Here is a 24,189-nt window from a genome sequence, read left to right as displayed (position 1 = left end):
GAGACTGTTTGCTCTTTTCGCCATGTCTATTTATCCTGTAAGGTGTTGGACTATTTAATCTCATACCTCACACCCGAACACCTTCATTACTGACCACAAAAAAACGAGTAGGAGAGATAAAAAGGAAAGAGAGAGGGAGGTGGTGATTGTCTGGTGCGGCTTAGAAACCTTTGACAGTTTTGTTAGAGTAAAGAGCATTAGTGTTTTCATTGGTTGGAGTTGGCTGTATATACTGTATATTGTACACATACACAGATATACACAGTTGTACAGAACACACACTCTGAATCCTTATAGAGATGTCAGTAATAGTATATGACATATGAATACAAAGACATAAAGTTTTGCAATTTTCCTAATTTGCTACTTTGACATGAGCCCATATTTAGCAAAGTTCTAAGAATCATACTTCAGGTGTTACGTAGATTGATCAAATGTTGCAAATTGGGGGACTTGAAAGAAACATATTGCAAGAGTTCCTCACTGCCTAATAAACACCATGTCTTTTAAACTCCACAGCAGTTTCACTGGCATGAATAGACCTTTCTTACATTAAGCACTCAGCCGACTAAATTAGTTTTCACCATTATGATTATAATTTATAAGAACACAAAAACACTAAGGCTGTTTTTTCGAAGATACAGTTAAATATCTCTGCAGGTCAATGCCGAAACGGTGTAGCTTTAAGAAACATGTTACAGTCTTAACAACAAGCATCTTCTGCGTGAATAAATAAAAATAAAGAAGAAAAATAAAGTAAACTGGGATTTGTTTTTAACAAAAGAAAACCAAACTGGTTCTACGGACATTCTGCTGCTGGTACACCTTGTACATTTGAGAAAACATCAAAAAAAGAACCTAGAAAAACAAACCAAGAGGACTAAAAGGTGACTAAAAGAGACAGTAATCTGAGCTTTAAGTTGGTGAAGATTCCTTCAAGGACCACGATGTACACATCATGGCCAGAGAAGACTGATGGTTTAAAAGAGGAATAAAAGAAGCCATCTACGTCAAACTGGAACAACCATTGTTAAAAGAGGAAGTGGACAATGACGCCACTTGTAACCCACCTACAATGCAGTCCTGAGTTTCCTTTTCAGACAGCTAACACCCAATCACACCTCCACAGTGACATAAATCTAACTAGGGTTTTAGATTCCCATCCAACCCCGATGACCCACATGATGGCTTGGTGAGTCAGCCACTCATGTGACACTACCTATTGTGAAACCCAGAGCTCATATGTGACCCTGATGACTCTGTGAGAGTCCACACCCACACAGGGTTTAAAGCCTGCAAATCTCGACCAGTGACTTAGAATTAAGGATGCCACTCGTATCAGCAGTGAAACTTCTTCAAGAAACTTAAGAAAGTCCATTTGCCTACAATATAGCACTGTGAAATTCCAGCTTTAGTACCCTTACAATACAGGAAGCAGCTCAGTGAAGTTCAGCCGGCTTTTGAAATAGGGTGGCACAGGAGGCTGAGAGGAACCGCCTAGGTATAGTTTGGAAAGAACCTATCTGGTGAGCTAAATGATTACTGCTCACAACTAGCCAGCCACTATAACCCAGAAAGCTAAATGACAGGCAACAAGCCAACTAGTTCAGTGGCTAACAAGACAAAAAGCTCTTCAAGAGAAATATTACAACTGTACATTCCTGTCTCGTGACCATGCTTTTGTAGCAGATCAGATTTATATAAAGAGAACAGTCCAGCCCAGGCATTGTATTTTTTGCATTTTTAAATGTAATATATATTCCATTTTTTATGTATCATATCAACATTTCTGAAGTGACTTGGTGTATGAGCTGACTTTGTCATCAGTAGGGGATGTTGGACCTTGACTCCTAGGTGAGATAAACTGTATATGAAGATGGAAGACTCATCCCCACTCACCCCCCCACCCCCCCACCCCCCACTATGCTTGAGTAAAGCTAAATTATCCCAGATATATTTGCTGCCATCTTGTACTGGTGATGTCAATGAGAGCCAGAGCCTGTGCAGAAGCGATATCCATTGTGGGGAGTTCCTGCCAAAACACCCGCCTGATTGCAAGCAGCCCCAATGAATGCGAGCACATGGATTGGATGTCACAGCTGTCAATCATGGCTGAAAATAATAAAATGTAAACAGGTTACTTATGTAAAAAATCACTCCCTGTACAGTTGTCATGAATGCTGAAAATAGCTACAAAGACCAGACTGTAAACATGTTTATATCTGCTGTAAAGTTGGGCATTTTAACATAAGGACTGACTGTTTTGGAGCCAGCCTGCAGTTTTTGGCACATCTGCCTTTACTTCATTTTTCAGCCTTGGTGGCCCCCTCTTGGTTATAACGTATATGATCCATAGTAATGTACAATTGTAACATATCTGTGGTCCGCAGAAACGTATGATGACAAAATTTATTCTGGTGACTGGGTTACAGAGAATCCTAGCTCACATTTGTTTGGCCTCCACAAGTAACAGTAGGATGCAATTCGAAAAACTCAAAGTGCTCCCAACGGCCGTGTTGTTGGTGTCTGACTGTGTATGAATATCTAAGAACTGAGTAGAGGGTGGCATCTTGTATGGTAGCCTCAGTCACCAATGTATGAGTGTGTGTAAATGTGTGTTAAGTTGTTATGTAGCGTTGAAGCACTTTTGAGCGGCTGCATGACAAGAAAAGCCATTTAACATTTACCAAAATGTCGCTATCATAAATGCTGGCCTGACCTTCTCATCATTTAATCTCCCTAGGAATGAAAAAAAAGTGGTGTTAGTGGTATAACATATTGTCAAAAACATTTTCCTGACAAGAGCAGGGACAGCAAGTGAGAGACAGACTACCTAATTTTCTATTATACAGTGTGCATCATTTCATGTTTGTACATCATAACCACTGCTCTCAGTTTTTGGATCAATGCATCAAGGAACCTATGATGCTACTTTTAAGTAACTTGAAGCCTTCTGGATTCTCAATCTCAAGAGTATTTTACATCAAAAGACATAAAATGAATAGCTTTCATTCTTACGTATGTAAGTAAGTAATGTTTTTAGTTTCACTTTCATGTAAGTCCAAAATTTCACATGAATTTCTTTGATAAATATGGGCCCATCTGTTGCTGTCATATTTCCACAGCAGTCCTCTGAATGTTATAAGGATGATGTGCTAACAGCAAAAACAAAACTCTAGCGAGAGGGGTTTCCTCTTTTTTTTTTTTACACACAGAACAAAAGCATGGGAACATGATTGACCTTGGCAGAGTTGAGATGGTGCAGTCCAAGTCTTCACCTGTTCTTCTAGTGTCCCACAGCGTACAACAAGTCCGCTCCAGGTCTCAACAAGCTTCATTTGGGAGACAGGAGTCAAATAAGAATTCAGAATAAGTGCATAGATGGAGAAAGCAGAAGCAACCTGTCCCGCTGGGTTAGCGACTCTTCTTTCTTTCTTTTTATTTCCTTGAATACACAAAGCTGCAAATGACAACAGGGGCCTGATAAAGACAACACAGACCAACATACCGCAGAACACACACACACACACACACAGACACACACAGAATGGGCTTTAGCGCTGCGCTCCGGTTAACTGGATTGGACGGTGAAGAGTGTGGATGTCCAATGGGTCTGCCACACGGCCGACTCCACGTCATGTGACCTCAGCGAAGGCGATGTGATTCTGCAGAAATAAGCGAAAACACAAGATACAAATCAGGACATTCAAAATAAGCTATTCAGGTTGGTCTTGGTCTGAGTTTTTATGGTCTCATGATGTTGTAGATTTATGTGACTTATTGAGTTGAGCCACAAATGTATCTGTGAGGGAAGAATCCAAATAACAGAATCATTTAAGGTGGTTTCCAAAACAGAAAGAAAGAGGTTTCCAATCTGGAATGGTCAAAGGCAAACTCTGGCCCAATCCCAATTCTCTCCTTTGGCCCAAGCCTAGTGTTGGAGTGCCCTCCACTGAGTAGTGGCTCTTCAAAACAACCAAAAGGGTTAGGGTTTGAAATCTTTAACTAGGAAATGGGTTGCCAGTATGCCATCAACAGCAGACAATGGTGCATATGTTAGTTAGCACCTAATTAGTTAGCTAACACTGATGAGCAAACAGTTAAAATGGTTTGCTTAAAGTAACTCATAAATGGTTCAAATAGCTGACACTGATGGATATGCTTGTTTACATTTGGACTGCTGTAGTTCTCAAAGAATTCTGGGATTTTTGCTCTACCATTCCATTTGGAGTATGTATCTTAAAACACTCTGTTTAGGGGCCACCTGGATGGCTGATCACTATCCCTCTGTCCCCAAAAGAAATGAGACACCCTACCCAATGCAGCAGCACTAAAAACGGAGTGGTAGGGCTAAGGGATTGAATTGGGATTGGGCCTTTGTCACTGTTGCTATCTGGGTCATGTTAACTCTGAACCCATGGCTGTAGAGATTTAGTAGCGACATGTACAAGTTTACCAAAATATAGATTTTGATACAGCTGGTCATAATGGGCAATATATGAAGGCATTCGCAAATTAATGCCCCTGACTCATTTGCAAGCAGAGATTTTTCACATTTGGCACACACATTTCTGTGTTGGTTTCTTGGGATTAATATAAAAAGTTTTGCTGTTTTCAGGAATTCTAGTCCTATAGTAAAGTTCAGCTTGGCCATTGCTCTTGAGATTTGTCTGAAGCACAGAGCTGAAATAGAATTCCTTGTTGCGGAGGGAGAGACCCTACATACACCCCCAAAAAAACTAGGAAATCTGTACAAGGATGATGCCACTGACTACAACAATGTGCAAAGATGGGTAAAGCATATGAAAGGTCCCAGTGATTATTCTTCCAAGAAAGGAGAGATCTCTCTGATGGTGTTGATGGAGCAGAGTGCAGGAGTAAAGTGTTGCGGTCCTCCATCTGGGGATCCAGTGGGCACACACCTTCAAATAATTAAGTGATTCCACAACATTATGAGCACTGCCTCTGCTTGCATCAAGTGCTCGAGCTAACTCATCAATGGTGATGCACCTATCAGCTTTGATCAGAATATTGGTTTGTGCCGTGTACAGCATTGACAGCTGTACATGCCCACCTCTTCACTGCTTTTTACAAGCTCTACCCATCTTTTCACATTGCGGTAGTCATCCTTAAAAATTTTCCAGTCTTTTGTGGGTGTTTGTAGAGGTCTCTCCCTTTGCAACAAGGAATTCTATGGCAGCTTTTTGCTCCATGTTGAACTTGTTGAACCCACTTATCTGTGGCTGGGTCGCAGTGGCAACAGGCTTAACAGGGTATTCCAGATGTTCCTCTCCCCAGCAACACTTTCCAGCTCCTTCTGGGGGATCCCAAGGCGTTCCCAAGCCAGATGTGATAAATTATCCCTCTAGAATGTTCTGGATCTGTCCTGGGGCCTCCTACCACTTGGATATGCCTGGAATACCTCTAACAGGAGGCACCCAAGAGGCATTCTGAAACCACCTCAACTGTTCTCTTTCAACACGAAGGAGCAGTTGCTCTACTCTGAGTCCCCCTCCCCCCCCAGGTGTCTGAGCTCCTCACCCTATCCATACAGAAATATGTGTACCAGATTTGAAATCTGACAAAAACCTCTGCTTGCAACTGAGTTGAGGGCATTACCTTTTGAACACCCCTTGTTGGAGATGGCAAGTACAATGTTAGCATGTCCCACATAGTCTCAACAGAAACATAAACACAGCAGGTGGAAATATACCAGAATTTTCCTTAAGGCTAAGAACCTCCAAAACACACCATCACAGCACTTCAATCATTTTCATTAAATCCTAAAGATATGTGAAATTATTTCAACCGACAGACACCAAGGCCTGATTAGAAAACATCACAGCATGCAAAACAATGACAGTAAGATGCCGCAGCAGGGGATGGTTGTTCATGGAGGCCAGAGGCTTTGATTTTCTAATCCAATCTCAGAGTGGGTTCGGCTGTGGAGCGAGAGAAGAGGAGGAGGGAGTGGTACAGCTGCTTCCTCGAGTAGTTACAGTGCTAAGAAGAGGAGACAATGTCCTTTTGAGACGGTCCTTTACAGAAAAATGTCAGCACTGGTTGTTCATTCAAACATCCTTGTGTATGGTTGGATATTGGGATATCAACAATCAGTTGTCCTTTTTACATAGAGATTGGACTAAGGTCAGATTTTACAAACAACAGCATCATCAAGCTGCTCAAGTGTGTAATTATAGGCAGCATGTCAGCATTGTGGAAGTGCAGTGACATTTAACGCAACAGCGCCGGCCTCTAGTGTGACATAACCTACACATCCACAGCTCTTTCTAAACAATAACAATGGCTTAACATGGCAATAACAATTATTTAGAGTCCCTGTTATATTCTTAAAGGTGAGGCAAGTCTGTCCCCCCATTCCATTAAAGTATTTTTAATGCAGAATGGAGAGGTGGCATACCGGCTCAATATTTCCGCCTTTAACAGGCAATGTAAAAGTACCATGAATTTGGGGCATAAAATTATGACAAAATGTGGGACTGTTATGCACAAATCAGCAAAGACAATATAAGGACAATAGTGCTTTGAAACAACACTAAACTGGGGCGGCCTCTAGCTCACCTGCTAGAGTGTGCACCCCAGTGGCCCTGCGTGTCATTTCCCCTCTCTCCCCCACATTCCTGTCATTCTACAGCTGTCCTATCAATAAAGGGAAAAATCCCCCAAAAATAATCTTAAAATAAAAAAAAGAAACAACACTAAATAGGTTGCTCTCACAAACTATGTGTACAAAGGTGTATTAATGCACATAAATGTGTACATATCCCACATATTTTAAAAGGATACCATCACATGACCAGTTCTTTGACGGGTGTAAACACAGAAACAGTTCAGGTTGGTGTGGTGGTAGGTCGCAAAAATCGAGACTTTCCACCAATGACTAGAGTTCAGAACCATATGAACTTTGAGTCCTTTTAAGGTACATCCTCACCCTGTTTCTTTTCTTAAACATAATTACAGTAACTATTATTGCCTTTACCTAACCTCCATAACTGTAGGTACAACTGTACTTTAAGGATATAATGTGATGTGTGGGGAACTAATTCAAAGGATATCATATTAACTGTTGTGTGTGCATTTTTGTAGGATATCGTTTGAACCATTCTGAGAATAAGGTGCATTTGTTGCTTGTGAAGCCATTATGCCAAATCTTGCTTGGTTCAGATTGTGTCTCTGAAAATCCCTACCCCTCTATTCCAAAAAGAATCAGGACACCCTACCGCTAGATGTGAATGTGCAAAATGGAGGAGTGAAGGCTAAGTGGTAGAGACCAGGGGGTGTATTGGCAATGTAACCATTAGGTGGATACTGGAGAACATCTGCAGAGAGACGAGCTGCATTCGATTCCATTATTTAAGTGTCACTTAGTGTCATTTTAATTCAAGTTCTATCTCAGTTTTGACCACTATGAGCCTTTCAACTTTGATTTCAACAATTTAATTTATAGTTTTTGGTCCAACTGACTTGTGTAGTTCACAGATGTCTCCTTGCACAGTGCTGTGTCACATGGGTCATATCAATTTAAAGAGAAGTGATGCTGAGTGACTACGTGTGAGTGAGCGTGTACAGGTTAATATTTCTCACAATCTCTCACTTCGTCATTTTCTCAGATGAGGCTGTCTGAAATGATGTGCTGCTGTTTCAGCCAGCGTGCTGACATCCAGCAGATGTGTGAGAAGAGCATCTCATTACTAGCTGCTTATTTTTATTCCTGTCTTTACACACCAAGTCTATATTTGCAGCGATGTGTAAATGGAAACATGACTGATTGCAGAGCACTCTTGCTTTACTGGCATATGCCAATTAAATGAAGATGCCAGAGTGGTACCCCATTTTTTTTAAAGCAAGTACTCCAATGCTTGAACTCAAGTGATACTTTGACTTGCACACCTTCACTTTTATTGGAGTAATATTCGACCATGAGTATCTATTCGATGCAGCACTACTTCCACCCTCAATAGTAACGAACAGTCGCTATCCCTATCCACCAAAGGGATAGGGACCAAAGTGTGGCAACATGGAGCACGCGCAGAATGCCGAGTCCAGTTAAAATCCGACTAACATGTTTACATGAAGAAGAGCTCATTTTCACAGTCACATTATCTGGGTGTGTTAGTCCAATTTAGAGAAATTTGATTTAGTCGGATTTCAGTCACACTAATGGAATAATTCCACACACCTGGTGCATACTTTCAGTCCTTATCAATCTCAGTAATGTTGTATTTTTTTTTTTTTTTGACTAGCACTCTTCCCAAAATGCCCCACTTTTTAATCTGAACACTGGAACCACGACTGTGTGTGTGTGTGTGTGTGTGTGTGTGTGTGTGTGACAACAAGTCTAGTGTACATGAGGGCTAATGCAGCATCAACAGGGAAAATCAAATGACTGACCTCCTCTCCTGTTGTGTAACACATACTCCCTGATGCTGTTACTCATGGTGGTTGAGTTGTGTTAAAATAAGCCCATCCTGCAGTATGTTGAGTTTGCAGGTTAAAGCTGATGATTTGTCTCCCGTTTCTTTTGTCTGAGGAGAGATATTAGCATTGCTATTGGAGGAAATAAATCAAACCTGGCAGTTTTCTTCTGTTGTGTTTCTGGTAGAACAGCCAATTATTCAACCTCCTAAATGAGAAATTGTGATGTCCTCCTGGGCGTTTTAATCTGTTCAATTTGCTATAAAGCAGATTTGGTGCTAAAATCTGATCAGACGATTAATGCACTTCATTCATTTTTCTCTCAGGGAGCTCATACTTATCTGGTGATAAATGGATGGGTAATGCTGTCTCCTAGCTGGATTCAGCATTCGATTCCACCACATAAGAAAAAGTAACAAAATAAAAGCGTGGGATTCATTTTCCCCTGCTCAGAGGTTCCTTCCTGCCCTGGCATTTTGTTCACTGTGGCTTGTTTAGCTTTCAGGCTTCTTTAGGCTGAGCTATTTTTAGAGCAGGCAATTTTCCACCGAGCCTGCCATCGCCGAGGTGAGAGTGTGAGATTTTCTTTTCTTTGTCAGACAACGGAGCGCCGCTCTCTCAGCAGGAGGCTGTGAATTGAATCATCAGATAGGAGTCTTGTATTTTTTACGTTTCGCTGCTAAATGTGTATCTTGTTAGAGGAAGCGGAAAGACAACACAGCGGGCTGCAGTAAACGGAAACACTGCTGGTGCATCTGGCATTATGAATTGTGGAGAAACAAAGATTTCACTCAGAGGCAAAGACAAAGGAGGGAAAGCACTTCAACCACACATGCCAAATACTCTGGACAGTGTTTAGTTAGGCTGCATCTGCCTCATTCTCTCTTCAGCTCCAATGGAATCAAAGTGGTTTGGTCACTGAGGACCAAGATGGCTCCCAGCCCAACAGATGGACAATCAGTGGGCCAATGGAACATGCTTTGACCCATATATATATAGATAAGTGCAAAGGAAATACCACATTTGCTCTGATTTTGGTCAGTCAAGGAAAAACTCACCAAAGAACAGTAATAGCTGAGATCTGGGAACATGGTGACATCATAAACCCTTAAATGGGCAGGCACACATAATTTTTTTGTAAAATGTGTTATTTGCTATTGTCTAAAGTATCTAGTTAGCTAGAATAACAGAATTTGATAATTATTTTCGTTTCCATGTTACAAATTGTATTCCCAAAGTGCATTGCCGATTTAGGGTTTTTGAGTAGACACACATATTTCACACCATAACTATCTGTATTGTTGTTGTTCACAAATTCCTGTCCACTGTTCTTAGGTTGAAACTTTAAACCCTTAACCTGGCCAGGACTCCCTTGGAAAAGAGGTTCTGAATCTCAATGGTACTATTCCTGGTTAAATAAATTAAAAAAAACAAAACATTAAAATGTATTTAAAATGATGATCTGGTTTCAGTCAGCTTGGTTAAATGTGTGTTAACCTGTTCTTATTTCCTGTAGAATAAAGCTTTCCGAGGCACTCAGAGTGAACACTTGTTGTGTATTATCTTCTGCCATGTGGTGCTTAATCTGCACGTCTGTGGCCTCACACTGTTCTCACACTCTGAGACAACTTCCCCATAAGTCCCTGTAATGACAGCATACTGTATGTCTCAAAATGATGCAGTCCAGGGAAAAGAACAGATGCATCTTTCTATTCAGACAGGATTGAGTCAGGAGCAGATTATGAAACCATATCAGTCAGTTGTATCAGTCAAATTTAAATGTGGAATAAAGAGAAAGGTAGAGTGGAGATGTGCCCAGAGATTTGGCAGAGACCAGGTTTGAAACCACTGCACACTTTGTTGCCTTTTCTTTCTGAGGCGCTGGAACCAGTGGAGACCCTGCAGCCAGTCCAGGAAGGCCAGGATGCGCTCCTTAATGTAGAAAGACTCCTCATCCTCACTATCCGTCTCCTACAGCAGCAGCATGTTTGGAGGTGTGTCATTAATATTAGGCAGTAGGCAAGTTTCCATTAACCCTTAAAATTGAATATAAATGTAATATAAATTTAGAACATAAAATAAGCCTAATGGAAACACATCAATTTCGAAAAAAGTTTTTATGCTCCTATGAGGTGGTATTTCAGTAGATTCAAAAAAGCCATATTTCACAAAACTGCAATAGAAACACCTTTTTGTGTCTTCGAGGTCACATGATGCTATGGCTATGTGCTTGTCGGCAGGAATTGGCTCCCTTGAGTATGATGCAACAGGAGCTACAAGTTGAGCCAAAGTTTTGAATCCATAATCCTCTGTGAAATCATGGATCACCTCGCCTTTCCATTATGGCTCCATAACTCACCTACGTGGCCTTGGATTGGGAATAATGACGGCTAGTGTGGTGGCTGCAACAGAAATAAAGCTGGTAATGTTTTGAACATCCATCACCATGCTTCTTGGAATGTTATCGCCAGAGGAGAAGTTGCAGAACATCACTCAGTGGAAAAGCAGTCATCTCGCAGTTGTGTTAATCAACATTTCCAAAATATCGCTCAGATTTTGCACAAATCTGTAGTGGAAACCAGCCCACTGCTACCTGTTACCTGTATTATTAGAACTAATAGTTGATAATAAGCCCAAAACAATAATAGAGCAAAAGATGAGCAAAAGCTGTAATTTAGAAACATGAGTTTGCAGTTTATCTACACATTATGTCAATGCAAACACAAATGCACACTTTCTACCAGGATCAGTCGTGGTATTTTCTCTACATATATCGGTGAAGTAATGGCATTTTAAAAGAATTGTTCAATCAGTTAGTCACTAGCTCTCACTTGTGATAGGATGGAAACAGTATTACAGCTAACAACTGTTTCAGTTCTAAAGTGATCAACTATTTTTAATCGGTTTTGTGTTCAGGTCATCCCTGTTTCTCAAATGTTTCTTCCAATCCCTGCTATGCTAAATCTACTTGTGAGTTTTTGTTAATATTGAGACCGTAAGTCAATCAACTGATGTATAATGTAACCAGTTCTTTTCAGTGTTCTGATCTGACAGGTGAAAGCACCCATGGTGTGTTGAGCTGAGAACACTGACACCAGCATGTGTCATACGCTGAGTGACTGGAGCTGACACCTGTCATTTTACATTCAGCTGGAGTTAACCTTCCCAGGTGCTGCCAAATAAAATGTCAGGACTTTGGGTTTCACTGCAGATTTTATTAGTCCTACGTAACAATGACTCTTGCAAAACAGACATACATTCTACCAATCTGCTTTGCCAAATATTGATAGTAGGACTCAGTGCTTTGACGCTAGAGATTTATGTCCTTAGTAACACATATTTCACGTATAACTGGATTTATTGCACGGCCAAAATTGTTTGATCTACTTGGTTCCTGGCTGGACTGCAGGCTGCAGGCATTTATATATGTAACCTACTCATTCATGGTAGAATCACAAAAAAACGAGGAAAAATTACGAAATAGGCAAAATCTCAGAAAGTCTACAGTATTAGCTGGTTGGACGCTCCACTTCTGAAATGCTCAGATTCTCTGGTGGCATATAGAGCCACGTGGAGGACGGTGCATAACAGGTTCGCGGGCGTAATGTCAGGGACACGCTGCTGATGGAATCAGGTTGTTGTTCTTGTTTTTGAATGCTCTGGCACAGGGATATGACATTGTGAATCCTAATCTTATCTAAAAGCTCTGATTGGCTCAGTTTTTATAACTGAAAAAAACAGTCTTCAGACACCAGGACCCCATCATTGAAAATGTGGGCAGCTAATCAGGTCTAAGACTTGGCTACTAAAATATGGAAGCAATCTGAATCTGCAAAACATAACTGTGCGTGTTTGCATGAAAACTGTCAAACTTTAATGCTGAAAAATCGCAAGGCTGTCAGCTCCCATCACCCTCAAACCATTAGTGACTCTCTGAGAGTTCACAGTGACAGCCATGTTGGTCTAAAGCATAAAGCTAAAGCAGTATGAGTTCCCCTCATACACACATGCAGTATTCCTGCAGATGTGACTTTATATAGTGAGTGTGGGTGTGCAGAGCTACACTGACCTGTGAGGCAATGTACTTCTCCAGAGGACTCTCCATGCGGCCCATGTTCAGCATGGCTGTGTTGGGTCGCTGCTCCGCCGGCGACTCCTCGTTCAGCAGCAACTTGCCTTTGAAGTTATGGACCACACACACCACCTGCAACACACACAGCAGTTTGGAGAAACACATAAATAAAAAAAAAAGGACCTACAGCCTGGTGACAGACACACATTACAGTGACACAGTGTCTCCCAGCCGAACAGAGACAAAGAACAGAAATGTGTGTAACTGAATTTCAAGGACTGATAGAGACTCCTGATGGAGTGACTAACCCCAGTATGTGGGTCACATATGTGTGTGTTGACTCTCTCCCTTGGGGAGCTACTGTAGCTGTGATGGATGTGGCTGTTGCATGAGCTGCTCTAATAAGGAGCAAAATGTGGCTTTGAGGTTCCAAATGAAATAACAAATTTCAAGTTGGCTGAGCAGAGAAGAGATACACAGAAACTCTGAGGGCAGGAGTCCTCTGCACTCCATTCTGTCCTACAGAGCAGTGCAACCTGGGAACTCTGTATGGAGGATCATAAAGCTGCCGGCAAACTTGAATAAAGTCATTTAACACAGACACCCAATTATGTTTCTGTCCCATGAGCCAAAGACCAGACAGACAGTCCAACAGCAGCTAAACTGGGATGGAGGCGTTTCCTTCCGGTGCAGCCTTTACAGCAAAGAGTGTTTTGCACATGCTTTACCAAATATAAAGACAATATTTATATATATACACATTTTACTGAGAGGACCATGAACACAGCACGGGATTGAACCACTGATCTTCAGATTAGTGGACAGCCCACTCTCCCTCTGGGCTGCAGCAGCCCCCAAAGTTTTCACAGTCATAAACCTTTTATGTTTGCACAAACAGGGAATTTGTTTTGGCTTTTTGGTGCATAACACTAAATACAGTGCAAAAGCCACTTTTGTGATTTTGGTGATTCAGAAAGTTTTTCACCTTGGAGACCAAAGGGATTGATACTCTGCAGTTTGCTCTTGTTCTTGGCGGTGGCCGCAGCATACGAGATGATAATGGAAGAGGTGAGGACTGACTCACTCAGTATGTTTACATGCACAGTTTAGTGGAGCCACGGTTACAGCTCGATAAGGGTATTTAACTGGACTACTGTCCTTGTCCCAGTATACAAACAGCAGGGGAGAATCCATTTATTGACTGAAGAATGTCCAAATCCTCCACAGCAGGTGGAGATATCCTCCTTTCAGCTGGCTGCCGGTGTTGTGGGACTGTATTTTATTTTATTTTTTGGGGTGTGACTTTTTTTTTTATTTAAAATCAATATAAAATACAACCTTTTCAAGTTTTATGTCCCTCACCGATAAGCCAAAATTAAAAACACAAGTCCCTCAGTGCTTACATTTTTTTAAAGCCCTACCCGATTCACAGCAGCATATCCCCTCTCACAAAAAGCAAACAGTCCCTATCCCTAACCACTGAAGGAGGCCAGCGCAGCGACTAGAAACATGCACAGAATGCAGTCTAGTTAAAGTCTGAGTGAGGTGTTTACATGACGAAATAGCTCAACTTTCAGTTGCATATCTGCGTGTGTTAGTCCGATTTTGAGAAATTCAGTCAGACTAACACAATAATTTAACTTTTTCTAACATGATGCAAACATACTGACAGTAGTTATGTGTGTAACACAGATGAAATAGACTTGAAGTATGTGAGTACTGTTTGGGATGCGTTTATGCACATATACACACCTGTGTGTGATGAACAAATGAAAAATATCCAGGAGCACCACCTGTGTAGACACACTGAAAGTTCAATAATCACTCTTTTAGCTCTGTGTTTGGTCTCCACCTACTCCTGCGGGAAATATCCGTCCCTTTATGTCCACCAGCTGAAGTCTCTTAATGTGTTTGTCTGCTGTTTGGTCCTGTGTGGGGAGTGTGCGAGGGCTTATTAAAGCTTTTACTCTAAAAAAAATGCTGCTTGCTGTAAACGATGAGAGCTGTGAGGGAGGCTCAGTGTAAAGCAGATTCAGTCTCATTACAAAAGACAATAAAACAAGCCAGTACAAACAAAGAAAAAAGACACAATAAGATAAAGCTGCTAACATATAATGCTGCTTCATTAGACCTAATAGTTCAAGTAAATAAAGACCCAGATTGCACCAACTTGTGTATCGACAGGTGAGACATGTTTGCAGCCTCAGGCTCCTTTTAGGATCCTAAATGTTGGTATATATCCTGCTCTTAACCTGTCTCAGCTTTCCTGATTTTTTCTTCATTTTCTAAACTAAAGGGCCCCATCTATGAGTTTAATTTCCAAGACCTGAAATACATTGTTATGGACCAACCCCCTCTGCAGGCTCTTTATAGGCTTTACTGCTCCTATATATCAGCAGTGTGTTGTGCAGATAATTTGCACATATAAAACAGCATCCCTGCAAAGCCAGGAGAGGCCAATCTGCTCTCTGATTCATTGCTCACTCTGATAATGAGAGCTGTTTGTTTGAGGCGGCCATGTTTGAATGAGAGGAGAGGGGAGCAGAGGAGAGGAAGAGGTGGAGCAGATGATGAGAGGAGGATGGGAGAAAAGGAGATAAGAGGGGAGCAGAGGAGATAAGAGGAGATGAGAGGGGAGGAGGCTGTCAGTTTTTCTGGTATTAAAAGAAAGAGTGTTTTTGTGTTTTTCCTATCTGCATCCATCACTGTTGGCTCTGTAGTGTTTTTAACATTAAAGCAGCTCTGTGTGAAGAGGCTGAGGCCTTATCACACACCCTCTTTCTCTCTCTGTCAAAGCCCTGCAGCCACGGCGGAGAATGGAGCAGCTTTCCCCTGCACAAGGAAGAAAGAGGATGAGTAAAGGGGAAAAGGGAAAAGATTATCTGGTGCTGTTCTTTTCTTTCAGCTGCTGCTAGGAAACGTGCTTGTATCTGGGGCCCACTCATCATCATTGTGTGTGTGTGTGTGTGTGTGTTTCATGATAGCACAGCTGTGGGGGGAGACAAGTTATGATGCACAGTGTTTGAGGAGAGAGCGCAGGCCTGTGTTCTCTCTGCACGTGCTGCCACGCAGCAACACACACACACACACACACACACACACACACACACACACACACACACACACAATGCAATTAGTTTTACAACATGGTGTTGTGCAGACTTCAGCTGAACTCTGCAACCTGCTTACATGCTGGACATTTAAACTCTGTCATCTTACCTCAAATTTGGTTATTATTCAACATTTTTGAAGATTGGCATTCAAAACAGTATGACTTCAGTTTGCTGGGGTGGATAATTTAGTATTTAATATCAGTCATTTCTTTGTCACATAAAATCATACAAGATACTCCTGCAGTCAAATGTGATCCCATCAACTCCTTCAACATTTAGTCATTTAGTCCATTTTCGAGTCTTCTTACATTGATGGCAGCTGTTTTGTAAGTGCATTGTAAAATCTGACAAGCTGATCTAACTTAAAATAATCTTGGAAATAACATTCTACAGTAAAAGGCATACGAATATAATTGCTTTTTTAATGCTGCTTGCAGGCAGAAGATTATTATTACACTGGACACCAAAAACCTTTGTGCCTTTGTGGTTGAGTGGCCATATGCGATTCATGCAGTTAGAGAAGATAAAATACTCACTTAGACAGTCTAGAGACAAATTCTGGTATTGACATACAGAGATAAACTTCCAGCTCAGCCTGATACCACCTGGCAGTCATGTCTAATGTGGGATATTTGTCCATGCAAACCACAGTATATTGTCTAAGTAATAATACTGTTTGTATTATTATTCATTCATTCGTTTATTCATCTATCTTTCTTTTAATTCTGATTTTGTTTTCTCATCTCAGTGTTTGTGTTTATGTCTGTGAATGGCTTAGATGCTCTGCTTCTCTTCACATGCCACTCCTTATGCTAACGATGCTTATGGATCTTTGCCTGTAATAGATGTACATTGTATTTTATTATGTACACTCTCTAGCAGGCATAATGACAAGAGTAATGAATAAAAATAAACAAAAAAAGTACGACCAAAAATAGCTAAATCAATATACCAGTAAAAGTGGAAACACCTAAGTTAAAACCAATTAAATTATGATGTGTGTGTGTATTTATACAGATTGATTTGTTATTCTTTTTTGTATTAATTCCTGTTTGAGTTGATCAAGGTGTGTATGGTGTATACGTATATGTGTATGTAGGTGTATGTATGTATGTATGTATGCATATGCATATGTATGTGTGTATGTATATATGCATGCATGTGGGTGTGTGTATATATATGTATATGTGCATATATATGTATGTGTTTGTATACGAGTATGTATGTATGTATATATATGCATATATTTACTTCCTCCTGCTCCTTTTCGGACATTTAACACTTATGTTTGTTTACTAAATATGTATGATGGGCACCTGATGTTGCTGGGGTTTTTTTGCCCATGTTTTTAATTTATTTTTATTTGTTGTCTGATTTTATTTGACATGTTCGAAATAAAGATCTAAAGATCTAAAGAAAGATCTATCTAAGATCAAAGATGATACTGTTAGGGGACTCCTAATGTCAGCAGGTAGCATGTTAACATAATATCTTGCCAAAATTTGCCATTTTCATGAACCTAGCCAAAATGCTCAAAAAATTACAGTAAATATGAAAAAGGTTAAATCCTATCCGGAATGGAGGGATTTTATGTAAAGTAACCTAACGTTACCTGACAGTTAGACATATATGGCACTATGTCTCCAGATCTATAGAAGACCTGTGTGGGTGTGAGACTCACCAGGAAAGTGGCGATGGCAGTGCCGATGATGAAGCCGGCTATGACATCCGACCAGTGGTTGCGGTATTCAGCTACGCGGTTCAGACCAGTGAGAAAGGCCAGACACATGAGCCCCAGAGACAGCACTGGTTTGGCCAGACGAGTGCCCTTCGCCTGCACCGTGCACGTCACATACATCTACAGAAGAGGAGAGATGCAAGGATTAGATCATCTGAATCTTTTAACATCATGCAAAATCACAGGTATTATACTTTTTCAGTTTAGAAACATTCCCAAACTCACTCATCCATGCTGATAAAATAAACCGCTACTGTAACACCTTATTCACCTACTTTAGCCTGCCTGCTCCTGATCAACTAAAACTGCTCCAGAACCTGCAGCGAGGCTCAGTAGATCATATAAATGTCATTAAGATTAGATGAACATTTATTGATCCCCAACTGGGGAGTTCATTTGTTGCAGTGGCACAAAGACTACATTATTACAGAGACATGGAGAAAGTGTGGGAAATAAAAATGTGGCATTAAAAAGAAAAAAGAGGAGTCAGCAAGTCTAGATTAACCGTGTGCGCTAGACTGATGATATGATTATGTAATGGTACTTAGTGTCTCTCTCACATAAATATAGCGATGTAATATGAATATACTTTAGAATATGATGCAAAACTCAGGAACATAATGACATAATGTAGTTTAATTTGGTAAATTATGATGTGATATAGGATATGAGGTATAATGTGAGGTTTTAATTGAGTATAATATATATATATATATATATATATATATATATATATATATATATGTGTGTGTGTGTGTTTGTGTGTATACTTCCACGTCTACATATTACACTGTAGGTATCCTGTGTCTGCTGTCGATGTTCCATGATGTTGCTACTGTGATGTCAACACAAGCACATGCTGACATGATGCGGTACATGGTTATATTTAAGCAACAAAAGCACGTGGCAACCAATGCTGGGACATCAAAAAAAGCACTTGCTGGGGTGTCCGATGGCTTAGTGGATTAAGCAGGCATGAATAATGGCACTGTCCGTGCCACAGCGGTTGTGGGTTCGAGTCCAGCTCGCAGCCCTTTGCTGCATGTCATCCTCTCTCTCTCCCCCTTTCACACTGCTGATCTGTCCTATCTAATAAAGGCAAAAATGCACCAAAAAATAATCTAAAAAAGAAAAAGCACTTGTCGACACAGATGTTTAGGAATAGTGGAAGGAGCCACATGGTAAGTTGTAGGAAAAAAAAAACAATCACATTCAGACAGGAAACAAACACCAGACTACCGCATGAAAGTGGTTTGTTGGACTCATCTGTCCTATATGAACGTTTGCGCTCCTTCTAACATGTTCTTGATGGCAGCGGTTCAACCTGACACAGCAGCATATGATGCAGATGCAAAAGGTGGCTTTTGGCATTGGGATCTTACGCCAAAATCACAGCAAAAATGGTGGTATCTGACAACTACAGAATGAGAACGAGATCAGTGCATGCTTTTTCTTCGGAGACCAGTCGCACTGCCTTTACAACTCTACTAACCGACTGCTGCTGGTATTGAACAGCAGTCCACTACCTCTTTATTGCACAGCTGGTTTGCACTCATGATGTGAACCATACCCAAGTACGCATAAAGTGAACCTGACACCACCTTTTGAAGTGGAACACGTGAGAACACTTTGGACCATTGGTCCATGTGCACATACAGTACACAGGGACTTTTGGGGTCAAGTGGTCTGTTCTGCTGCCCCCAAGTGGTTGACAAAACTAATAATAAGGCTTCAACTATTTCCTGCATGTACTATAAAGTTTAAAGTCTGTTGGCATGGTTGAATCATTAATGACATATTGGTCTGCCAGCTATATTTCAGTTTGCTAAAAATACGGTAACTGCAAATCCATGAAATTAACTTCAGTTCACTTCAAGTCTAACACATTTGTGTATCACAGCAAAGCTGCTTGAATGTGATGCATCCTGATTAGGGATCGACCAATAATCGGCTTGGCCGATAATATCGTCCGATATTCGGCATTTTTGCGATCATCGGCATCGGCCGTTTCTTCCTCTTTTTTTTCCCCCGTTACAGGGGTTCTTTTTGGGGAGTTTTTCCTTGGGTGATGTGAGGGTCTAAGGGCAGAGGGATGTCGTACACTGTAAAGCCCTCTGAGGCAAACCTTGTTTTGTGATAATGGGCTATATAAATAAAACTGACTTGACTTGACTTGACTTCACCGATAACCGATAAAATTAATTAATGTATTTTAAAATGCGCTCCTTCGGCTCTGATGCAGCCATCTCTGCCTGAAGTCACCACTCTCTTGGTTGTGTAACAATGTCCCGCCCACATCCCTCACTGATTGGCTACTTGGCACAAGCGAGCCAGTGACAGCCAATAAATCAACACTGAAGCCTCTACATGCAGTGCCACAGACACAGAGGAGAAACAGAGGACTGCTTCGGTGGCTGATCCAGCAGAAAAGGTAAGGCAGTGTCAGTCGAAGTTTCAAAGCCCTTTAGGATGATTTTAAAAATACCACAACCTTGATCAATATTAGTGATAACATGCAGGCCCAGAGTCGACATTTCACCAACCTACTTGTCTAGTCACATCAAGCATACGACTTTGCAAGATAGGACTAGCATCACTCACGACAAAAAAAAAAAGAAAAAAAAAAGATGTGAGTGATGATGACCTGAAGTCCCTTGCTTAATTAAATAAAAATATGACATAGGTAGGCTGTAGCAAGTATAAGGGAGGAAAACCTGCAGTTTGGCTGTTGAGATTAAACTTTTCACAACTTCAACATGGGGTAGGCTATTTAATGATGGCTCACCGCTACATTATAATTGACACGACCAGCCGCTTTAGAGCTGGGGCCAGACGCACAATAATAATAGGAGACACTTACGGTTATCATTACTTTGCGGGAATAATTAATCTCCTAACGTGTCTCAGCCCGTGGGGCGGCTCCTGGTTTGTCAATAAACAACACCCGAGGCGATTATAGCCTATAAATTTAACACCACACGCTAACGTGTCCTTGTTTGTTTATAGTCGCCTCTCCCTCAGCGCTCATGCTGTCACTACACAATGATCACACAGAATAGATGTTAAATATTCGTCACTCGTAAAGTCCAGGGAAATGATGGGCCATTTCAATGAGTCAAGCAGAGAGCACACGTCGAGTTTTTTCAATCAATAAATTTACCTTCGCGTCTAGAACCCACGTGTGTTAAGTAGCCTTTATTGTTTGCATTTACAATTGCCAAGTGCCTTATTCTTATGTAATATGACATACACTTCTAAGCACAATAGTGTACATTTAATGTTCTGAGATTCTGAATATGAATTCATTTCTCTAAATAAATAAATATAATAATAAATAAGGAACTATAAGTGAAAAACTCTGGTGAGCACTGAAAGTTGTGTCTTTATTTACTCATGCTGTTATATGTAAAATTTTAATCTGAAAAGTAACTATTATATCTATAAAATGAATGTAGTGATCCAAGGTTCTGGCCACCCTCTTTATTGTTTGGTCTTAATCAGGCTGGATCAGCTGTATCCTACCTGAGAGGGACAGCACTTAAGACATCATTAATTAAATGTTATTAATGTAGGCTATCATTAAGAATATTATGTAGTGTAGTGGAAGTTTAACAGACAGTTTTGCCCTAATAAATGAATATATATTTTCTCTTTTTTAATTCTCACTCTTTTTTTTGTCTCTCTTTCTCTAAATCCTCATTACAGATGGATGGATAAAAGAAGCCGGGTGAAAAGTACAGTATGGCAGTATTTCACACAGCCAACCCCAGCTACTAGAAGGCCCCTGCACTTTTTGTTTTAATAGGCATTTTAATTAAGATTATGTGTTCATGTTATTATGTTAATTATGTGTTCATGTTATTTTACAAAAAGTTAAGGCCATTTTTTTCAGTGTAAACAAACAGTATACTGTATTCATTCTAATTCCAGGTGTGTTTCTGTAAATTTTGACACCAAAATTTTCATTTTTACTGCAAATAAATATCGGTTATACATATCGGCTATCGGTTTCGCTTGGTTATTAATAATCGGTATCGGTATCGGCCCTGAAAAATCCATATCGGTCGATCCCTAATCCTGATACTCAGTGATACCCAACTTTCTTTGCATGGGGGCCACTTTTGCAAAATGACAGGAGGCCAGGGGCCAGTCTCAACAGCCTTATACATGTTTCTAAGATTTTAAGACATTTCTAGGACTTTAGGATATGTCTGGGATTTTAGGAGGTTTCTGTGATTTAAGGATGTTTGTAGGATTTGCAAACATACTAGAATTTTAGCACGTTTCTAGGATTTAAGGATGTTTGTAGTATTTGTGAATATATTAGGATTTTAGCACGTTTTTAGGATTTTAGGACATTAGTAGGATTTTCAGAAGTTTCTAGGATATAGCATGTATCAAGGATTTTGGGACAATCCTAGAATTTTAGGACATATCTAGAATTTTTTAACATTCTAGGATTTTAGAAAGTTATTGGAATTTTCGGTCATTTCTAGAATTTTAAATGTATTCAAGTGTTTTGGCATGTTTCTAGGATAGTGTTTACATCCATATTTATATACATATTTATACTTTTATACTGCACTACCTGTACATACATTGCCCGTTTATACTCATATTTATAGGGTAGAAATATGTATATATATATATACACACACATTTTATTAAAGCTCTGTTATGTTGTTTATTCGTCTTATGCCACTTTTAAATCTTCTCTGGTGTACAGTGGCTCTGTGGGAGCACCCTCAATTTCGTTGTACCAGTACAATGACAATAAAGACTATTCTATTCTATTTTTGGACTTTTCTGTAGGATGTTTTCAGGACATTAGCACATTTTGAAGAGTTTAGAATGTGGTTGAATTCAAGCACGTTTCTAGGATTTTAGGACATTTCTTGGATTTAAGGACATATTTAGGATTTTCGAATGTCTGGGATTTTTGGACATTAGAGACATTAGAGGCTTTATTTTGATACTGTTTCATATATTCTAGCACCTTATATATATATACTAAGTACAAAAACAATTTCCAGTGTGGTCAATTTATTTTCATTGTTAATTGGAAGATGGTTGCATGGCCAGATTTGGCCTGCAGGCCATAACTTGAGTGTCAATGCGATAACTCATATAAGCAACCTTGAGGACTGTGTGAATGCTGTTCAGTTGTAAAGACTGCAGATTTGCATATTAACTGTCACTGCCTCCTACACCATCTGAAACATGTGGCTCCCTGTGCTTACTGAAGATACTTATGAATAAGGTTTACATATAAAGGTTAAACTGTGGTTCATAATTTGGGATTAAATTGATGGCTGATGTAAAAATGTCCGATGTTTAGCTCATGGAAGCTGTGTCAGAGTGTAAATGACTGCAGAAAGTCAAAACTGACTCATGATGTGAGATAACGTGACTCGTGTATGCGAGTGGTTTATGTGGATAAAAACTTTTTCCTCACTCTGTAGATTCAGCTGATAGGAAAATGTGGAAAATCAACATTATTTTAGTTTGACTTTCAAAAATATTCCAAATCCTCCTTCCTGCACTGCTAATGTTTTATTAAAAGCGCGGTGGTGAAATGCCACCAGACAGCTGTGACTATGTGTAAATATGAGCTGATATGTTAAGTCTCTCCTCAGGGCATCTCTCTATTTTCTCTCCTGTATTTAGAGAAGTGCTGGCAGATCTGCCACTGGAACTGCAGGATGAAAAAAATAAATATACCAGGGTTATAAGGAAAGAAGAAGGAAGAAGCAGTTGGAGAATAACAGACAGATAGAAAAGAGAAGAGGAGCAGTAGAAAAGAAAGAAAGTAAATGCAGAGGATAATACCCAGAGGGAGAAAGACGCAGCAGAGTGAGGTGAAGAGAGAGGGAGAGAAGCACAGAGAGAAGGGGCAGGAGAGAGGTGAGGAGGTAAAAGTGGAAATCAGATGAAAGAGTGGGAGGGGAAGAGTGCTAGAGAGGAGAAGAAGGAACAGGAGGAGAAGAGAGGAGCTAAGAGCTGATAGGAGGATAGAAAGACTAAAGAGAGAAAAGAGCTGACACCAGGAGAGAAAGCCACATTTGAATGTTACAAATCTACTTTCTTAATTACGTTCTTGTGGTAGCTTAATAGCTGCTGTGATTGTGTTCAAAGACGTTTCGTTCAGGTGGTGAAACCCTGCATTCATGTACCGCACAGGCTGCAGATGGAGGTGGTTGCAGAGGAAAGTGTATGAACAAAGTTCATTGGGTGCCACTAAGGCTCTTGTTTTAGGTTCAGCTAAAAGAAAACTTTGATTAAGGTTACGGAAAGATTGTGATTTCAGGTAAATTTTAAAAGAAATTTCAGGGCACCCAGTGTTCCCCTGGTAGAGCCACCTTGTGGCCCTTTGCTGTATGTCACCCCCTTCCCCTTTTCACACTTCAGCTGCCCTTTCATAATTCATTCATAATAAAGACATCTATATCTATATCTATCTATCTCTCTATGGCTGCCGAGGGATAAAAATTATGCTTAATTCATTGCATAAATCCATTTTCGCTGTGAAAGTATTTAAAATATACTTTCACAGCAAAAATATATATACTTAAATATATATAGATAGATAGACAGATAATAGAGCTGTCAAAATAATGCATTAGTTTTGATAAATTAATTACAGAAACCAAAAAACATCAGAGTACTTCAAGTCTGAAATATCACCTTAACTTGATGCTGGTGCTAAGAGCCAGCCTCGTCAAACCACACTCAACCAGATGCACACTGAGTAAGTCTACATGTGACCAACTCACTAACTCACTTTGCTATGTGGATTGCAATGGACTACAAAGCAGTTTGGGTGTTAGAGG

General features: G+C 40.2%; 1 protein-coding gene across 2 annotated transcripts in view; it reads right to left on the bottom strand.

Annotated features, from left to right (window-relative positions):
* Positions 1-1,909: 1,909 nt before the first annotated feature.
* The window catches only part of LOC121960829 (phospholipid phosphatase-related protein type 5-like), a 159,131-nt gene continuing 136,851 nt past the window's right edge, over positions 1,910-24,189 (bottom strand). For both annotated transcript variants that reach the window (XM_088071857.1, XM_088071858.1), the window contains 3 exons: positions 17,303-17,479; positions 12,506-12,640; positions 1,910-3,665 (listed from right to left, as the gene is read on the bottom strand). In XM_088071857.1, the coding sequence (XP_087927983.1) occupies positions 3,636-3,665; positions 12,506-12,640; positions 17,303-17,479 (342 nt within the window). In that variant the 3' untranslated portion in view covers positions 1,910-3,635. The remainder of the gene's footprint in view (positions 3,666-12,505; positions 12,641-17,302; positions 17,480-24,189) is intronic.

This window comes from Plectropomus leopardus, chromosome 21, assembly GCF_026936395.1.
Source record: "Plectropomus leopardus strain MGB_pleo_1.0 chromosome 21, ASM2693639v1, whole genome shotgun sequence".
NCBI lineage: Eukaryota > Metazoa > Chordata > Actinopteri > Perciformes > Serranidae > Plectropomus > Plectropomus leopardus.
The sequence above is the reverse complement of the archived record's forward strand: the minus strand, read 5'-3'. Positions and strand labels throughout refer to the sequence as shown.